General features: G+C 56.4%; 1 protein-coding gene across 1 annotated transcript in view; it reads right to left on the bottom strand.

The window, feature by feature from the left end:
* Positions 1-16,583, bottom strand: part of LOC106569526 (protein unc-13 homolog A) — a 114,752-nt gene that overhangs the window by 60,721 nt on the left and 37,448 nt on the right. Inside the window, exons 9-11 of the mRNA XM_082960977.1 lie at positions 16,168-16,384; positions 12,546-13,628; positions 12,121-12,223 (exon numbers count right to left, since the gene is read on the bottom strand). Coding sequence (XP_082817103.1) covers positions 12,121-12,223; positions 12,546-13,628; positions 16,168-16,384 — 1,403 coding nt within the window. The remainder of the gene's footprint in view (positions 1-12,120; positions 12,224-12,545; positions 13,629-16,167; positions 16,385-16,583) is intronic.

Raw genomic sequence — 16,583 nt, 5'->3', positions numbered from 1 at the left:
TTGGGTACAGGGCTGGTGTATAGGGCAAGAGGATGGGGTACAGGGCTGGTGTATAGGGCAAGAGGATTGGGTATAGGGCTGGTGTATAGGGCAAGAGGATGGGTACAGGGCTGGTGTATAGGGCAAGAGGATTGGGTATAGGGCTGGTGTATAGGGCAAGAGGATGGGGTACAGGGCTTGTGTATAGGGCAAGATGATTGGGTATAGGGCTGGTGTATAGGGCAAGAGGATGGGTACAGGGCTGGTGTATAGGGCAAGAGGATTGGGTATAGGGCCGGTGTATAGGGCAAGAGGATGGGGTACAGGGCTGGTGTATAGGGCAAGAGGATTGGGTATAGGGCTTGTGTAAGGGAAGTGGATTGGGTATAGGGCTGGTGTATAGGGCAAGAGGATTGGGTATAGGGCTGGTGTATAGGGCAAGAGGATGGGTACAGGGTTGGTGTATAGGGCAAGAGGATTGGGTATAGGGCTGGTGTATAGGGCAAGAGGATTGGGTACAGGGCTGGTGTATAGGGCAAGAGGATTGGGTATAGGGCTGGTGTATAGGGCAAGAGGAGTGGGTATAGGGCTGGTGTATAGGGCAAGAGGATTGGGTACAGGGCTGGTGTATAGGGCAAGAGGATTGGGTACAGGGCTGGTGTATAGGGCAAGAGGATTAGGTATAGGGCTGGTGTATAGGGCAAGAGGATTGGGTATAGGGCTGGGGATTGTGCAAGAGGATGGGGTACAGGGCTGGGGATACGGACAGTAGTATGGGACCTGGACTGGGACAGTAGTATGGGACTGGGCCTGGGACAGTAGAATGGGACTGGGCCAGCAGAATGGGACTGGGACTGGGACAGTAGTATGGGACTGGGCCAGTAGTATGGGACTGACCCTGGGACAGTAGAATGGGACTGGGACAGTAGTATGGGGCTGGGACAGTAGTATGGGACTGGGGCTGGGACAGTTGTATGGGACTGGGACAGTTGTATGGGACTGGGGCTGGGACAGTTGTATGGGACTGAGACTGGGACAGTTGTATGGGACTGGGCCTGGGACAGTAGTATGGGACTGGGACAGTTGTTATGGGACTGGGACAGTAGATTGGGACTGGGACAGTTGTATGGGACTGGGGAGGGACAGATGTATGGGACTGGGGCTGGAACAGTTGTATGGGACTGGGACAGTTGTATGGGACTGGGACTGGGACAGTTGTATGGGACTGGGACAGTTGTATGGGACTGGGGCTGGGACAGTTGTATGGGACTGGGACAGTTGTATGGGACTGGGACTGGGACAGTTGTATGGGACTGGGACAGTTGTATGGGACTGGGACAATAGTATGGGACTCGGACTGGGACGGTAGTATGGGACTGGGACAGTTGTTATGGGACTGGGACAGTAGATTGGGACTGGGACAGTTGTATGGGACTGGGGAGGGACAGATGTATGGGACTGGGACTGGGACAGTTGTATGGGACTGGGACAGTAGTATGGGACTGGGGCTGGGACAGTAGTATGGGACTGGGACTGGGCCAGTTGTATGGGACTGGGTCTGGGCCAGTTGTATGGGACTGAGACTGGGACAGTTGTATGGGACTGGGACATTTGTATGGGACTGGGACTGGGACAGTTGTATGGGACTGGAACAGTAGTATGGGACTGGGACAGTTAGAGGGACTGGGAAAGTAGTATGGGACTGGGACGGTAGGATGGGACTGGGACTTGGACAGTAGTATGGGACTGGGACAATTGTATGGGACTGGGACAGTAGTATGGGACTGGGACCGTTGTATGGGACTGGGACAGTAGGATGGGACTGGGACAGTAAGAGGGACTGGGACAGTAGGAGGGACTGGGACAGTAGTATGGGACTGGGACAGTTGTATGGGACTGGGGCAGTAGTATGGGACTGGGACAGTAGTATGGGACTGGGACAGTAGGATTGGGACTGGGAGAGTAGGATTGGGACTGGGACAGTAGGATGGGCCTGGGTCGGTAGTACTGGACTGGGACAGTAGGATGGGACTGGGACAGTAGTATGGGACTGGGACAGTAGGATGGGACTGGGACAGTATTATGGGACTGGGACAGTAGGATGGGACTGGGACAGTAGGATGGGACTGGGACAGTAGGTTGAGACTGGGACAGTAGGATGGGACTGGGACAGTAGGCAGGGACTGGGACAGTAGGAGGGACTGGGACAGTAGTATGGGACTGGGACAGTAGGATGGGACTGGGACAGTAGGATGGGACTGGGACAGCAGGATGGGACTGGGACAGTAGGTTGGGACTGGGACAGTAGGAGGGACTGGGACAGTAGGATGGGACTGGGACAGTAGGAGGGACTGGGACAGTAGGAGGGACTGGGACAGTAGGAGGGACTTGGACAGTAGGATGGGACTGGGACTGCAGGATGGGACTGGGACAGTAGGATGGGACTGGGACAGCAGGATGGGACTGGGACAGTAGGTTGGGACTGGGACAGTAGGAGGGACTTGGACAGTAGGATGGGACTGGGACAGTAGGATGGACTGGGCCTGGGACAGTTGTATGGGACTGGGGCTGGGACAGTTGTATGGGACTTGGACAGTTGTATGGGACTGGGAAAGTTGTATGGGACTGGGACAGTTGAATGGGACTGGGACTGGGACAGTTGTATGGGACTGGGACTGGGCCAGTTGTATGGGACTGGGTCTGGGACAGTTGTGTGGGACTGGGACAGTTGTATAGGATGGGACTGGGACAGTACTATGGGACTGGGTCAGTAGGATGGGACTGGGACAGTAGTATGGGACTGGGCCAGTAATATGGGACTGGGACAGTAGGATGGGACTGGGACAGTAGGAGGGACTGGGACAGTAGAATGGGACTGGGACAGTGGGCAGGGACTGGGACAGTAGGAGGGACTGGGACAGTAGTATGGGACTGGGACAGTAGGATGGGACTGTGACAGCAGGATGGGACTGGGACAGTAGGTTGGGACTGGGACAGTAGGAGGGACTGGGACAGTAGGAGGGACTGGGACAGTAGGATGGGACTGGGACAGTAGGATGGGACTGGGACAGTAGGATGGGACTGGGACAGTAGGAGGGACTTGGGCAGTAGGATGGGACTGGGACAGTAGGATTGGGACTGGGACAGCAGGATGGGACTGGGACAGTAGGTTGGGACTGAGACAGTAGGAGGGACTGGGACAGTAGTATGGGACTGGGACAGTAGTATGGGACTGGGACAGCAGGATGGGACTGGGACAGAAGGTGGGGACTGGGACAGTAGGAGGGACTGGGACAGTAGGAGGGACTGGGAAAGTAGGAGGGACTTGGACAGTAGGATGGGACTGGGACAGCAGGATGGGACTGGGACAGTAGGATGGGACTGGGAGAGCAGGATGGGACTGGGACAGTAGGTTGGGACTGGGACAGTAGGAGGGACTGGGACAGTAGGAGGGACTTGGACAGAAGGATGGGACTGGGACAGTAGGATGGGACTGGGCCTGGGACAGTTGTATGGGACTGGGGCTGGGACAGTTGTATGGGACTTGGACAGTTGTATGGGACTGGGACAGTTGTATGGGACTGGGACAGTTGTATGGGACTGGGTCTGGGACAGTTGTATGGGACTGGGACAGTTGTATGGGACTGGGACTGGGACAGTTGTATGGGACTGGGACTGGGACAGTTGTGTGGGACTGGGACAGTTGTATAGGATGGGACTGGGACAGTAGTATGGGACTGGGTCAGTAGGATGGGACTGGGACAGTAGGATGGGACTGGGACAGTAGGATGGGACTGGGACAGTAGGATGGGAGTGGGACAGTAGGATGGGACTGGGACAGTGGGCAGGGACTGGGACAGTAGGAGGGACTGGGACAGTAGGATGGGACTGGGACAGTAGGATGGGACTGGGACAGCAGGATGGGACTGGGACAGTAGTTTGGGACTGGGACAGTAGGATGGGACTGGGACAGCAGGATGGGACTGGGACAGTAGTTTGGGACTGGGACAGTAGGTTGGGACTAGAAAAGTAGGTTGGGACTGGGACAGTAGGTTGGGACTGGGTAGAAGGAGGGACTGGGACAGTAGGATGGGACTGGGACAGTAGGATGGGACTGGGACAGTAGGAGGGACTAGGACAGTAGGAGGGACTTGGACAGTAGGAGGGACTTGGACAGTAGGATGGGACTGGGACAGTAGAATTGGGACTGGGACAGCAATATGGGACTGGGACAGTAGCTTGGGACTGGGACAGTAGGAGGGACTGGGACAGTAGTATGGGACTGGGTCGGTAGGATGGGACTGGGACAGTAGGATGGGACTGGGACAGTAGGGGCGACTGGGACAGTAGGATGGGACTGGGACAGCAGGATGGGACTGGGACAGTAGGATGGGACTGGGACAGTAGGATGGGACTGGGACAGTAGGTTGGGACTGGGACAGTGTGCAGGGACTGGGACAGTAGGAGGGACTGGGACAGTAGTATGGGACTGGGACAGTAGGATGGGACTGGGACAGCAGGATGGGACTGGGACAGCAGGATGGGACTGGGACAGTAGGTTGGGACTGGGACAGTAGGATGGGACTGGGACAGTAGGTTGGGACTGGGACAGTAGGATGGGACTGGGACAGTGGGCAGGGACTGAGACAGTAGGAGGGACTGGGACAGTAGTATGGGACTGGGACAGTAGGATGGGACTGGGACAGCAGGATGAGACTGGGACAGTAGGTTGGGACTGGGACAGTAGGTTGGGACTAGAAAAGTAGGTTGGGACTGGGACAGTAGTTTGGGACTGGGTAGAAGGAGGGACTGGGACAGTAGGATGGGACTGGGACAGTAGGATGGGACTGGGACAGTAGGATGGGACTTGGACAGTAGGAGGGACTTGGACAGTAGGATGGGACTGGGACAGTAGAATTGGGACTGGGACAGAAGGATGGGACTGGGACAGTAGCTTGGGACTGGGACAGTAGGAGGGACTGGGACAGTAGTATGGGACTGGGTCGGTAGGATGGGACTGGGACAGTAGGATGGGACTGGGACAGTAGGATGGGACTGGGACAGTAGGAGGGACTGGGACAGTAGGATGGGACTGGGACAGTAGGATGGGACTGGGACAGCAGGATGGGACTGGGACAGTAGGTTGGGACTGGGACAGTAGCTTGGGACTGGGACAGTAGGAGGGACTGGGACAGTAGTATGGGACTGGGTCGGTAGGATGGGACTGGGACAGTAGGATGGGACTGGGACAGTAGGGGGGACTGGGACAGCAGGATGGGACTGGGACAGCAGGATGGGACTGGGTGGGTAGGATGGGACTGGGACAGTAGGATGGGACTGGGACAGTAGGATGGGACTGGGACAGTGTGCAGGGACTGGGACAGTAGGAGGGACTGGGACAGTAGTATGGGACTGGGACAGTAGGATGGGACTGGGACAGCAGGATGGGACTGGGACAGTAGGTTGGGACTGGGACAGTAGGATGGGACTGGGACAGTAGGATGGGACTGGGACAGTAGGATGGGACTGGGACAGTGGGCAGGGACTGAGACAGTAGGAGGGACTGGGACAGTAGTATGGGACTGGGACAGTAGGATGGGACTGGGACAGCAGGATGGGACAAGGGCAGTAGGTTGGGACTGGGACAGTAGGTTGGGACTAGAAAAGTAGGTTGGGACTGGGACAGTAGTTTGGGACTGGGTAGAAGGAGGGACTGGGACAGTAGGATGGGACTGGGACAGTAGGATGGGACTGGGACAGTAGGATGGGACTTGGACAGTAGGAGGGACTTGGACAGTAGGATGGGACTGGGACAGTAGAATTGGTACTGGGACAGCAGGATGGGACTGGGACAGTAGCTTGGGACTGGGACAGTAGGAGGGACTGGGACAGTAGTATGGGACTGGGTCGGTAGGATGGGACTGGGACAGTAGGATGGGACTGGGACAGTAGGATGGGACTGGGACAGTAGGGGGGACTGGGACAGTAGGATGGGACTGGGACAGTAGGATGGGACTGGGACAGTAGGATGGGACTGGGACAGTAGAATGGGACTGGGACAGCAGGATGGGACTGGGACAGTAGGTTGGGACTGGGACAGTAGGAGGGACTGGGACAGTAGGAGGGACTTGGACAGTAGGATGGGACTGGGACAGTAGGGGGGACTGGGCCTGGGACAGTTGTATGGGACTGGGGCTGGGACAGTTGTATGGGACTTGGACAGTTGTATGGGACTGGGACAGTTGTATGGGACTGGGACAGTTGTATGGGACTGGGTCTGGGACAGTTGTATGGGACTGGGACAGTTAAAAGGGACTGGGTCTGGGACAGTTGTATGGGACTGGGACTGGGACAGTTGTGTGGGACTGGGACAGTTGTATAGGATGGGACTGGGACAGTAGTATGGGACTGGGTCAGTAGGATGGGACTGGGACAGCAGGATGGGACTGGGACAGTAGGTTGGGACTAGGACAGTAGGTTGGGACTAGAAAAGTAGGTTGGGACTGGGACAGTAGGTTGGGACTGGGTAGAAGGAGGGACTGGGACAGTAGGATGGGACTGGGACAGTAGGATGGGACTGGGACAGTAGGAGGGACTTGGACAGTAGGAGGGACTTGGACAGTAGGATGGGACTGGGACAGTAGAATTGGGACTGGGACAGCAGGATGGGACTGGGACAGTAGGTTGGGACTGGGACAGTAGGAGGGACTGGGACAGTAGTATGGGACTGGGTCGGTAGGATGGGACTGGGACAGTAGGATGGGACTGGGACAGTAGGATGGGACTGGGACAGTAGGGGGGACTGGGACAGTAGGATGGGACTGGGACAGTAGGATGGGACTGGGACAGCAGGATGGAACTGGGACAGTAGGATGGGACTGGGACAGCAGGATGGGACAGGGACAGTAGGTTGGGACTGGGACAGTAGGAGGGACTTAGACAGTAGGATGGGACTGGGACAGTAGGATGGGACTGGGACAGTAGGATGGGACTGGGCCTGGGACAGTTGTATGGGACTGGGGCTGGGACAGTTGTATGGGACTTGGACAGTTGTATGGGACTGGGACAGTTGTATGGGACTGGGACAGTTGTATGGGACTGGGTCTGGGACAGTTGTATGGGACTGGGACAGTTGTATGGGACTGGGTCTGGGACAGTTGTATGGGACTGGGACTGGGACAGTTGTGTGGGACTGGGACAGTTGTATAGGATGGGACTGGGACAGTAGTATGGGACTGGGTCAGTAGGATGGGACTGGGACAGTAGTATGGGACTGGGCCAGTAATATGGGACTGGGACAGTAGGATGGGACTGGGACAGTAGGATGGGACTGGGACAGTAGGATGGGACTGGGACAGTGGGCAGGGACTGGGACAGTAGGAGGGACTGGGACAGTAGAATGGGACTGGGACAGTAGGATGGGACTGGGACAACAGGATGGGACTGGGACAGTAGGTTGGGACTAGAAAAGTAGGTTGGGACTCGGACAGTAGGTTGGGACTGGGACAGTAGGTTGGGACTGGGTAGAAGGAGGGACTGGGACAGTAGGATGGGACTGGGACAGTAGGATGGGACTTGGACAGTAGGAGGGACTTGGACAGTAGGATGGGACTGGGACAGTAGAATTGGGACTGGGCCAGCAGGATGGGACTGGGACAGTAGGTTGGGACTGGGACAGTAGGAGGGACTGGGACAGTAGTATGGGACTGGGTCGGTAGGATGGGACTGGGACAGTAGAATGGGACTGGGACAGTAGGGGGGACTGGGACAGTAGGATGGGACTGGGACAGTAGGATGGGACTGGGTTGGGACAGTTGTATGGGACTGGGGCTGGAACAGTTGTATGGGACTGGGACTGGGACAGTTGTATGGGACTGGGACAGTTGTATTGGACTGGTGCTGGGACAGTGGTATGGGACTGGGACAGTTGTATGCGACTGGGACTGGGACAGTTGTATGGGACTGGGACTGGGACAGTTGTGTGGGACTGGGACAGTTGTATGGGACTGGGACTGGGACAGTTGTATGGGACTGGGGAAAATAGTATGGGACTCGTACTGGGACGGTAGTATGGGACTGGGACAGTTGTAGTATGGGACTGGGACAGTAGGATGGGACTGGGCCTGGGACAGTTGTATGGGACTTGGACAGTTGTATGGGACTGGGACAGTTGTATGGGACTGGGACAGTTGTATGGGACTGGGTCTGGGACAGTTGTATGGGACTGGGACAGTTGTATGGGACTGGGTCTGGGACAGTTGTATGGGACTGGGACTGGGACAGTTGTGTGGGACTGGGACAGTTGTATAGGATGGGACTGGGACAGTAATATGGGACTGGGTCAGTAGGATGGGACTGGGACAGTAGTATGGGACTGGGCCAGTAATATGGGACTGGGACAGTAGGATGGGACTGGGACAGTAGGGTGGGACTGGGACAGTAGGATGGGACTGGGACAGTGGGCAGGGACTGGGACAGTAGGAGGGACTGGGACAGTAGAATGGGACTGGGACAGTAGGATGGGACTGGGACAGTAGGATGGGACTGGGACAGTAGGTTGGGACTAGAAAAGTAGGTTGGGACTGGGACAGTAGGTTGGGACTGGGACAGTAGGTTGGGACTGGGTAGAAGGAGGGACTGGGACAGTAGGATGGGACTGGGACAGTAGGATGGGACTGGGACAGTAGGATGGGACTTGGACAGTAGGATGGGACTTGGACAGTAGGAGGGACTTGGACAGTAGGATGGGACTGGGACAGTAGAATTGGGACTGGGCCAGCAGGATGGGACTGGGACAGTAGGTTGGGACTGGGACAGTAGGAGGGACTGGGACAGTAGTATGGGACTGGGTCGGTAGGATGGGACTGGGACAGTAGAATGGGACTGGGACAGTAGGGGGGACTGGGACAGTAGGATGGGACTGGGACAGTAGGATGGGACTGGGAATGGGACAGTTGTATGGGACTGGGGCTGGAACAGTTGTATGGGACTGGGACTGGGACAGTTGTATGGGACTGGGACAGTTGTATTGGACTGGTGCTGGGACAGTGGTATGGGACTGGGACAGTTGTATGCGACTGGGACTGGGACAGTTGTATGGGACTGGGACTGGGACAGTTGTGTGGGACTGGGACAGTTGTATGGGACTGGGACTGGGACAGTTGTATGGGACTGGGGAAAATAGTATGGGACTCGTACTGGGACGGTAGTATGGGACTGGGACAGTTGTAGTATGGGACTGGGATGGTAGGATGGGACTGGGACTTGGTCAGTAGAATGGGACTGGGACAATTGTATGGGACTGGGACAGTAGTATGGGACTGGGACAGTTGTATGGGACTGGGACAGTAGGATGGGACTGGGACAGTAAGAGGGACTGGGACATTAGGAGGGACTGGGACAGTAGTATGGGACTGGACAGTTGTATGGGACTGGGGCAGTAGTATGGGACTGGGACAGTAGTATGGGACTGGGACAGTAGGATTGGGACTGGGACAGTAGGATGGGACTGCGACAGTAGGCTGGGACTGGGACAGTAGTATGGGACTGGGTCAGTAGGATGGGACTGGGACAGTAGTATGGGACTGGGCCAGCAGTATGGGACTGGGACAGTAGGATGGGACTGGGACAGTAATATGGGACTGGGGCAGTAGGATGGGACTCGGACAGTTGTATGGGACTGGGACAGTAGGATGGGACTGGGACAGTAGGAGGGACTGGGACAGTAATATGGGACTGGGACAGTAGGATGGGACTGGGACAGTAGCAGGGACTGGGACAGTAGGATGGGACTGGGACAGTAGGAGGGACTGGGACAGTAGGATGGGACTGGGACAGTAGGATGGGACTGGGACAGTAGGAGGGACTGGGACAGTAATATGGGACTGGGACAGTAGGTGGGACTGGGACAGTAATATGGGACTGGGACAGTAGGAGGGACTGGGACAGTAGGAGGGACTGGGACAGTAATATGGGACTGGGACAGTAATATGGGACTGGGACAGTAGGATGGGACTGGGACAGTAGGAGGGACTGGGACAGTAATATGGGACTGGGACAGTAGGGGGGACTGGGACAGTAATATGGGACTGGGACAGTAATATGGGACTGGGACAGTAGGATGGGACTGGGACAGTTGGAGGGACTGGGACAGTAATATGGGACTGGGACAGTAGGATGGGACTGGGACAGTAGGAGGGACTGGGACAGTAATATGGGACTGGGACAGTAGGATGGGACTGGGACAGTAGGCTGGGACTGGGACAGTAGGATGGGACTGGGACAGTAATATGGGACTGGGACAGTAGGATGCGACTGGGACAGTAGGAGGGACTGGGACAGTAATATGGGACTGGGACAGTAGGATGGGACTGGGACAGTAGGATGCGACTGGGACAGTAGGATGGGACTGGGCCAGTAGGATGGGACTGGGCCAGTAGGATGGGACTGGGACAGTAGGATGGGACTGGGACAGTAGGAGGGACTGGGACAGTAATATGGGACTGGGACAGTAGGATGGGACTGGGACAGTAGGATGGGACTGGGACAGTAGGAGGGACTGGGACAGTAATATGGGACTGGGACAGTAGGATGGGACTGGGACAGTAGGATGCGACTGGGACAGTAGGATGGGACTGGGACAGTAGGATGGGACTGGGACAGTAATATGGGACTGGGACAGTAGGATGGGACTGGGACAGCAGGATGGGACTGGGACAGTAATATGGGACTGGGACAGTAGGAAGGGACTGGGACAGTAGGAGGGACTGGGACAGTAATATGGGACTGGGACAGTAGGAGGGACTGGGACAGTAGGATGGGACTGGGACAGAGGAGGGACTGGGACAGTAGGATGGGACTGGGACAGTAGGAGGGACTGGGACAGTAATATGGGACTGGGACAGTAGGATGGGACTGGGACAGTAGGATGCGACTGGGACAGTAGGATGGGACTGGGACAGTAGGATGGGACTGGGACAGTAATATGGGACTGGGACAGTAGGATGGGACTGGGACAGCAGGATGGGACTGGGACAGTAATATGGGACTGGGACAGTAGGAAGGGACTGGGACAGTAGGAGGGACTGGGACAGTAATATGGGACTGGGACAGTAGGAGGGACTGGGACAGTAGGATGGGACTGGGACAGAGGAGGGACTGGGACAGTAGGATGGGACTGGGACAGTAGGAGGGACTGGGACAGTAGGATGGGACTGGGACCGTAGGAGGGACTGGGACAGTAGGATGGGACTGGGACAGTAGGAGGGACTGGGACAGTAGGATGGGACTGGGACAGTAGGATGCGACTGGGACAGTAGGAGGGACTGGGACAGTAATATGGGACTGGGACAGTAGGAGGGACTGGGACAGTAATATGGGACTGGGACAGTAGGATGGGACTGGGACAGTAGGAGGGACTGGGACAGTAATATGGGACTGGGACAGTAGGAGGGACTGGGACAGCAGGATGGGACTGGGACAGTAGGAGGGACTGGGACAGTAATATGGGACTGGGACAGTAGGAGGGACTGGGACAGTAGGATGCGACTGGGACAGTAGGATGCGACTGGGACAGTAGGAGGGACTGGGACAGTAATATGGGACTGGGACAGTAGGATGGGACTGGGACAGTAGGAGGGACTGGGACAGTAATATGGGACTGGGCCAGTAGGATGGGACTGGGACAGTAGGAGGGACTGGGACAGTAATATGGGACTGGGACAGTAGGATGGGACTGGGACAGTAGGAGGGACTGAGACAGTAATATGGGACTGGGACAGTAGGATGGGACTGGGACAGTAGGATGGGACTGGGACAGTAGGAGGGACTGGGACAGTAATATGGGACTGGGACAGTAGGATGGGACTGGGACAGTAGGAGTGACTGGGACAGTAATATGGGACTGGGACAGTAGGATGGGACTGGGACAGCAGGATGGGACTGGGACAGTAGGAGGGACTGGGACAGTTATATGGGACTGGGACAGTAGGATGGGACTGGGACAGTAGGATGGGACTGGGACAGCAGGATGGGACTGGGACAGTAGGAGGGACTGAGACAGTAATATGGGACTGGGACAGTAGGATGGGACTGGGACAGTAGGATGCGACTGGGGAATAAGGTTTGAGTGTGAGATCTTACCTCCTGAAGCTGCTGTTGGACCCTGTTGATGATTCGTAGCCAGTTCTCTCTAGCCCGCAGCGATGGGTCCACCGGCTCCTTGGGCTCCTCATCTACAGGACGACTACAGGGACAAGAACAGGACTGAGAACAACTCCATGCCTGGGTCCCAAATGGCCCTCTCCCTGGTCAAAAGTAGTGCACTATATAGGGAATACTGGTCAAAGGTACTGCACTATATAGGTAATACTGGTCAAAGGTAGTGCACTATATAGGGAATACTGGTCAAAGATAGTGCACTATATAGGGAATAGGGGGTCATTTCAGACGCATATCCATGTTCTTTTCACAGTCCATCCAATATGGTGGCCCAATAAAACAAATGCCCCTGTTGCTCCCATAGAACAGAAAGGCTAAAAGATGAGAGATTTGGGAGGGGGGTTTACCTCTCAGGGATGGGCTCAACCTCCTCTAGGGGGGTGGGGGGGCGGCTCTCGTCAAACCTCAGCTCCTCGTCTTCCATGGGGGGTTCCTCCTCTATGGGGGTGGGGATCCTAACCTCGGGTGGAAGGGGTTCGTCTTCCTCTAGAAGGCGTTGGTCCTCCGGCACGGGGGGTTTGGAATCGGGGCCCTCTGATTGGGGGGTTGTTTGGGCAGGGGGCTGGGCCTGAGAGGGGGGGGCAGTGGAGGGGGTTGGCTGGGAGGGAGGGCCAGTGGTTGTGGACTGGGTACCCTGAGGGGAAGGGGCGCCGGTGGCTGGGTGAGACGGGGGAATGGTGGAGGCAGACTGGGGCTGGGGTTGTGAGCCTGGGGGGTGAGCCTGGGCAGGTTGGGCAGTGGGGAGTCCAGAAGACAGAAAAGATGAGGCCAGGCCTGTTACTGCTGCTGAGAAGGGCTTTGCCATGGAGAAGAAGGACTGGGCTGGTGCTGGGCCGGGGACTGGCTGGGGCTGAGACTGTGGTTGAGGGGCCTGGGTGGGTGGCTGACCCAGGGGCTGTCCTCCTGGAGCCATGGCCGGAGGGTGGGCTTGATTTGGGGCTTGGCTGGGCAGCTGGCCGGGTGGCGCCTGATGTTGATGCAGAGAAGGCTGTTTTTCCAGGGGGGGTCTAGAAGCACCGGGGACGTGGAGTGTGGGGGGTGCCGTGCTGGTGGGGGTGGGGGTGTAGGGGACCTCCATATCCTCACTGAGGGTCCCGTCCAGAAGGTAATCCTCATCGTCATATATCTCACCCTCCTCTCCTTCATATGTCCCCTCTTCCTCATACAGGCCCCCGTCATCCTCCTCATAGAGGGCCCCTTCCTCCCCCCCGTCCTTACTGTAGCCCCCCTCATCGCTGTACCCCCCCTGGGTTTCGTCAGGGTCCCAGTCGGGAGAGCCCTTGCTGTAGGTGACAGAGGAGTGACAGGAGTGGTAGGAGTCATTCTCATCGTAAGGATCCCTCTCTCTGTACTCCGGGCCGTACTCCTCCTCACTCAGCTGGCTGCTGCAGCGACTCAACTCTGCCGACGACGCATAGCTCCCCGTAGGGCTGGAGAGGAGAGGGAGGAGGAGAAAGAGAAGAGAGGGCAAAAGAGAGGAAGAGTGAGAGACAAGGTAGAGAGAAGTAACAGGAGGTAGAAAGTAGAGACAGGACGAGAGAAAGGTGGAGGAGGGAGGAAGTAGAGACAGGACGAGAGAAAGGTGGAGGAGGGAGGAAGTAGAGACAGGATGAGAGAAAGGTGGAGGAAGTAGAGACAGGACGAGAGAAAGGTGGAGGAGGGAGGAAGTAGAGACAGGACGAGAGAAAGGTGGAGGAAGTAGAGACAGGACGAGAGAAAGGTGGAGGAAGTAGAGACAGGACGAGAGAAAGGTGGAGGAGGGAGGAAGTAGAGACAGGACGAGAGAAAGGTGGAGGAGGGAGGAAGTAGAGACAGGATGAGAGAAAGGTGGAGCAGGGAGGAAGTAGAGACAGGACGAGAGAAAGGTGGAGGAGGGAGGAAGTAGAGACAGGACGAGAGAAAGGTGGAGGAGGGAGGAAGTAGAGACAGGATGAGAGAAAGGTGGAGCAGGGAGGAAGTAAAGACAGGACGAGAGAAAGGTGGAGGAAGTAGAGACAGGACGAGAGAAAGGTGGAGGAAGTAAAGACAGGACGAGAGAAAGGTGGAGGAGGGAGGAGGTAGAGACAGGACGAGAGAAAGGTGGAGGAGGGAGGAAGTAGAGACAGGACGAGAGAAAGGTGGAGCAGGGAGGAAGTAAAGACAGGACGAGAGAAAGGTGGAGGAGGGAGGAAGTGGGAAATGAGGAAGGAAAGGAAGAGTAAGAAATAGTCATTAACATGGAGGGACAGACAGACAGACACTTCCGTAAAGTACACAATACCCAGAGCATCCCTGAGCAATAGTAAAACGCTCTGCTATAACACCTGACTGTAAAGGTAAAACCCACTAAACTGATGGTTAATCAATAAGAGGTAAGCAAAACAGCAGTGTCAGACAGAGAGAGAAATAAATGAGAGAGAGACAGAAGGAGCGAGAAAGAGAGAGAGAGAAGGAGAAAGAGAGAGAAGGAAAGAGAAAACGAGAGAGAGAGAGGGAAATAGAGCAGAACAGAAAGCTGACAAATGAAAAAGAACAAGCATCCTCGCAGGGAACAAACACAGGAGGAGTATTTATACTCCATGATAAATGAGGCTATTAAAGAAAGAATGGAGAGAGAGGGAGAGAGGGGCGACATAGGGGGAGAGAGAGAAGGGGTAGAGGAAGGGAGAGAGGGGGAGAGGGGGAGAGAGGGAGAGAGACGGGGAGAGGGGAGAGAGAGGTGGGAAGAGGGGGATGAGGAGGAGAGGGAGAGAGGGGGAGAGGGAGAGAGGGGGAGAGGGGGGGAGAGAGGGAGGGAGAGGGAGAGAGGGAGAGAGACGGGGAGAGAGGGGGAAGTGGGGGGTGAGGGGGAGAGGGGGGAGAGGGAGAGAGGGGGGAGAGGGGGGAGAGGGAGAGATGAAGAGGGGTGAGCAGGGAAGAGAGAAGGAGAGGAGAGAGGGAGGGAGAGGGAGAGAGGGGGAGAGAGAGATGGGGAGAGGAAGAGACGCGGAGAGGGGGAGAGAGGGAGAGAGACGGGGAGAGGGGAGAGAGGGGGGGAAGAGGGGGGTGGGGGGGAGAGGGAGAGAGGGAGAGAGGGGGAGAGGGAGAGAGAGGGGAGAGAGGGAGGGAGAGGGAGAGAGGGGGAGAGAGGGGGAAAAGGGAGAGCAATGAAGAGAGAAGGAGAGGATACACACACTCACACACATCAAAACGTTTGTGCAGTATTGACCATGAAATTGTTTGTTGAATAATGCACAAGAAGCAGCGAGCAGCGGACTCAGTCAGGGGACACACTCACGGGACAAAGTCAGGGGACACAGTCAGGGGACACACTCACGGGACAAAGTCAGAGGACACAGTCAGGGGGGACACAGTCAGGGGGGACACAGTCAGGGGGGACACAGTCAGGGGGGACACAGTCAGGGGGGACACAGTCAGGGTAGTGTGTCTTTTTCTCAGGCTGAGAGGAACATACCTGCAAGGTAAGCACTGAGCTGGAGCAGGGGAACAGGGAGTATACAGACAGAGAGGAGCAGGGGAACAGGGAGTATACAGACAGAGAGGAGCAGGGGAACAGGGAGTATACAGACAGAGAGGAGCAGGGGAACAGGGAGTATACAGACAGAGAGGAGCAGGGGAACAGGGAGTATACAGACAGAGAGGAGCAGGGGAACAGGGAGTATACAGACAGAGAGGAGCAGGGGAACAGGGAGTATACAGACAGAGAGGAGCAGGGGAACAGGGAGTATACAGACAGAGAGGAGCAGGGGAACAGGGAGTATACAGACAGAGAGGAGCAGGGGAACAGGGAGTATACAGACAGAGAGGAGCAGGGGAACAGGGAGTATACAGACAGAGAGGAGCAGGGGAACAGGGAGTATACAGACAGAGAGGAGCAGGGGAACAGGGAGTATACAGACAGAGAGGAGCAGGGGAACAGGGAGTATACAGACAGAGAGGAGCAGGGGAACAGGGAGTATACAGACAGAGAGGAGCAGGGGAGACACACACCTGATGGCCCTCTGGTGGTAGTCGAGGGGGCCACAGCTGTTGGAAGGGGGGTAGGAGGAGGGGCGGGTCCCCTGGCGGTGCTGCTGGTCTCTGATGGGGTACTGGTGGACGGAGGCGTTGGGCTGAGACGTGGTATAGTAGGGGGGAGGGATGCTGTTACTGGTCTCACTGCGGTAGTCACTGTCTCTGTCATCCACAGCACTGTCTGGGTCCTCATCTGGAGGAGAGGAGAGGAGAGGAGAGGAGAGGAGAGGAGAGGAGAGGAGAGGAGAGGAGAGGAGAGGAGAGGAGAGGAGAGGAGAGGAGAGGAGAGGGAGATTGGAGAGGAGATTAGATGAGAGGAGATTAGATTAGATGAGAAGAGAGGAGAGAGGAGGAGATGGAGAGGAGATTAGATGAGAGGAGAGGAGAGGAGA

Source organism: Salmo salar, chromosome 14, assembly GCF_965601325.2.
Source record: "Salmo salar chromosome 14, fSalSal1, whole genome shotgun sequence".
In the NCBI taxonomy this organism is placed as follows: Eukaryota; Metazoa; Chordata; class Actinopteri; order Salmoniformes; family Salmonidae; genus Salmo; species Salmo salar.
Note: the sequence above shows the minus strand (reverse complement) of the source record. Positions and strands in the feature narration are given on the sequence as shown.